Below are 2828 nucleotides of genomic sequence, written 5' to 3'. Positions count from 1 at the left end.
CGGACCTGCCGCAGGCTGATCCTGGCCGGGTACACGATATCGGATCCATCTCTACGGAACACCTCGTGCGGTTTGTCCTTGAGCACGAACACCACGTCGGCCGGGATGTTGGTGGCCGTCTGGTCGCCCTCCTTGGGGAAGGTGATCTTGGTGCCTTCCTTCCACCCTCTCTTCACCTCGATGGTCAGGATTTTATCCTCCTTCCTCACCGTTTTCCCGTCGGGACCCAGCCGCTTGTGCGAGATTTTCATTTTTTTGGTGCAGCCGCTGTAGATCTCCTCCAGCGACACCCGCAGGTCGTACAGCACCGGGGGGTCCTGCCGCCGCCCCTCGGGACCCCCGCGCCCCCGGGGGAAGCTGACGCTGCCGAAACCCCCGACGTGGAACGTGTTGAAGCCGCCACCGCCACCGTCATCGTCCCCGTCATCGTCGCCGCCGTTGCGCTGCGCGAAGAACGTGTCGAAGGGGTTGCGGCCGTCGAAGAACTCGGCGAACATGGCGTGGGGGTCGCCGCGGAACGTGTAGGTGAAGGTGGGGCCGGACGAGCCCCCCGGGCCGGGGGTCGGGGCTCCCCCTTTTAGCCCTGGGGAGGGGGAGGTGACGGTCAGAGCCTCCCCCTCCCCATTTTAGCCCTGGGAATGATGGGGAGGGGGAGAGGAAGGTGGGGAGGGGAAGGGGAAGGTGCCGGTCAGAACCTCCCTCCCGGGGGTCGGGGCTCCCCCTTTTAGCCCTGGGGAGGGGGAGGTGTTCGTCAGAGCCTCCCCCTCCCCCTTTTAGCCCTGGGGATGGGGAGGGGAAGGGGGGAAAGGTGACCCTCAGAGCCTCCCCCTCCCGGGGGTCGGGGCTCCCCCTTTCAGCCCTGGGGATGGTGGGGATGGGGAGGGGGGGAAGGTGCCGGTCAGAGCCTCCCCCTCCCCCTTTTAGCCCTGGGGGTGATGGGGATGGGGAGGGGAAGGTGCCGGTCAGAGCCTCCCCCACCCCATCCCGAAGGTGCGGGAAAAAGGCGTGGGGGTCGGGGAGGGGAAGGGCCGGATGAGCCCCCCGGACCGGGGGTCGGGGCTTCCCCTTTTAGCCCTGGGGATGGTGGGGAGGGGAAGGTGCCGGTCAGAGCCTCCCCCTCCCTCCCCACCCCGAGGGTACGCGAAAAGGGCGTGGGGGTCCCCGCGGAACGTGGAGGTGAAGGGGGTCGGGAGCCCGGGGGTCGGGGCTCCCCCTTTCAGCCCTGGGGATGGTGAGGATGGGGAGGGGAAGGGGATGGGGAGGGGAAGGTGTTGGTCAGAGCCTCCTTCCCGGGGGTCGGGGCTCCCCCATTCAGCCCTGGGGATGGTGAGGATGGGGAGGGGAAGGTGGGGAGGGGAAGGTGCCGGTCAGAGCCTCCACCTTCCCATTTTAGCCCTGGGGATGGTGGGGAGGGGATGATGGGGAGGGGAAGGTGCCGGTCAGAGCCTCCCTTCATCCCCCCGAGGGTGCGGGGAAAGGGCGTGGGGGTCGCCGCGAGGAGGGGCCGGACGAGCCCCCCGGACCGGGGGTCGGGGCTCCCCCTTTTAGCCCTGGGGGTGGTGGGGATGGAGAGGGGAAGGTGCCGGTCAGACCCTCCCTCCCTCCCCCTCCCCACCCCGAGGCTGCCGAGGGTGCGGGGATTGGGCGTGGGGCGGCCCAGGGCGAGCGGAACCGGTTCTGCCCGTGGCGCCCGACGCGCTGACGGCACCGGACGGGTTCGGACAGGCCCGGCCGGATTTGGGGAAACACCCGCGGGGATGAGCCGGGAACACCGGGAATGGGATCGGGGAATGGGGAGGGAGGGATGGATGGATGGGGAGAGCCGGGACCGAGCGGGGGAGAGCCGGGACTGAGCTGTGTACAGCCTGAGCCTAAAACTGAGCCTAAAACTGACCCGAAAACCTAAAACTGACCCTAAAAAACAGTAAAACCAGCGCTGTGTACAGCATGAACCTAAAACCGACCCTAAAAAGAACTAAACCCAGTACTGTGTACAGCATGAACCTAAAAGACACTAAAACTGATTCTAAAAAGCACTAAACCCAGCGCGGTGTACAGCCTGACCCTAAAGCTGAGCCTAAAAATGAGCCTAAAACTGACCCTAAAAAACACTAAACCCGGCGCTGTGTATAGCCTGACCCTAAAACTGACCCTAAAAAGCACTAAACCAAATAACACTCTGGCCCTAAAAAACCCTAACCCCGACCCCAACACAAACCCTGAAAAAGCCTAACCTTAAAAAAGCCAAACCCTAAAAAACTCGAACTGTAAAAAAATCTAACCATAAAAAAACCCTAACCCTAAAAAACCCTAAACACAACCCTAGACAGACCCTAAAAAACCCTAACCCTAAAAAACCCTAACATCAACCCTAAAAAACCATAAGTCCAACCCTAGCCCGGACCCTAAAAAACCCTAACCCTAAAAAAGCCCAACGCTAAAAAACCCTAACCCTGACTTTAACCCGAAACTTAACCCTAAAAAACCCTGACCCTAACCCTGACCCCAAAAAAGCCTAACCCTAAAAAACCCTAAACACAACCCTAAAAAACCCTAAACCCAACCCTAGTACGGACCCTAAAAAACCCTAACCCTAAAAAACCCTAAACCTGACTTTAACCCTAAACCTAACCCTAAAAAACCCTGACCCTAACCCTGACCCCAAAAAAGCCTAACCCTAAAAAACCCTAACCCTAAAACACTCTAACCCTGACCCTAACCCTGACCCTAAAAAACCCTGATCCTAAAACACTCTAACCCTGACCCTAAAAACATTAACCCTAAAAAACCCTAAACTAAACCCTGAGCCTAGCCCTAATCCTGACCCT

At 60.1% G+C, this 2828-nt stretch overlaps 1 protein-coding gene across 1 annotated transcript; it reads right to left on the bottom strand.

Annotated features, from left to right (window-relative positions):
- Positions 1–5: 5 nt before the first annotated feature.
- Positions 6–609, bottom strand: LOC130588111 (dnaJ homolog subfamily B member 1-like; the record flags this gene model as incomplete). Its single annotated transcript, XM_057389069.1, has 1 exon — positions 6–609. A coding segment is annotated over exon 1 (492 nt), but the record flags the coding sequence as incomplete, so codon positions are not given.
- Positions 610–2828: the final 2219 nt, after the last annotated feature.

This window comes from Malurus melanocephalus, unplaced genomic scaffold (genome assembly GCF_030028575.1).
Source record: "Malurus melanocephalus ecotype Western Australia unplaced genomic scaffold, MMel_1.1 scaffold_3374, whole genome shotgun sequence".
Taxonomy (NCBI): Eukaryota; Metazoa; Chordata; class Aves; order Passeriformes; family Maluridae; genus Malurus; species Malurus melanocephalus.
Note: the sequence above shows the minus strand (reverse complement) of the source record. Positions and strands in the feature narration are given on the sequence as shown.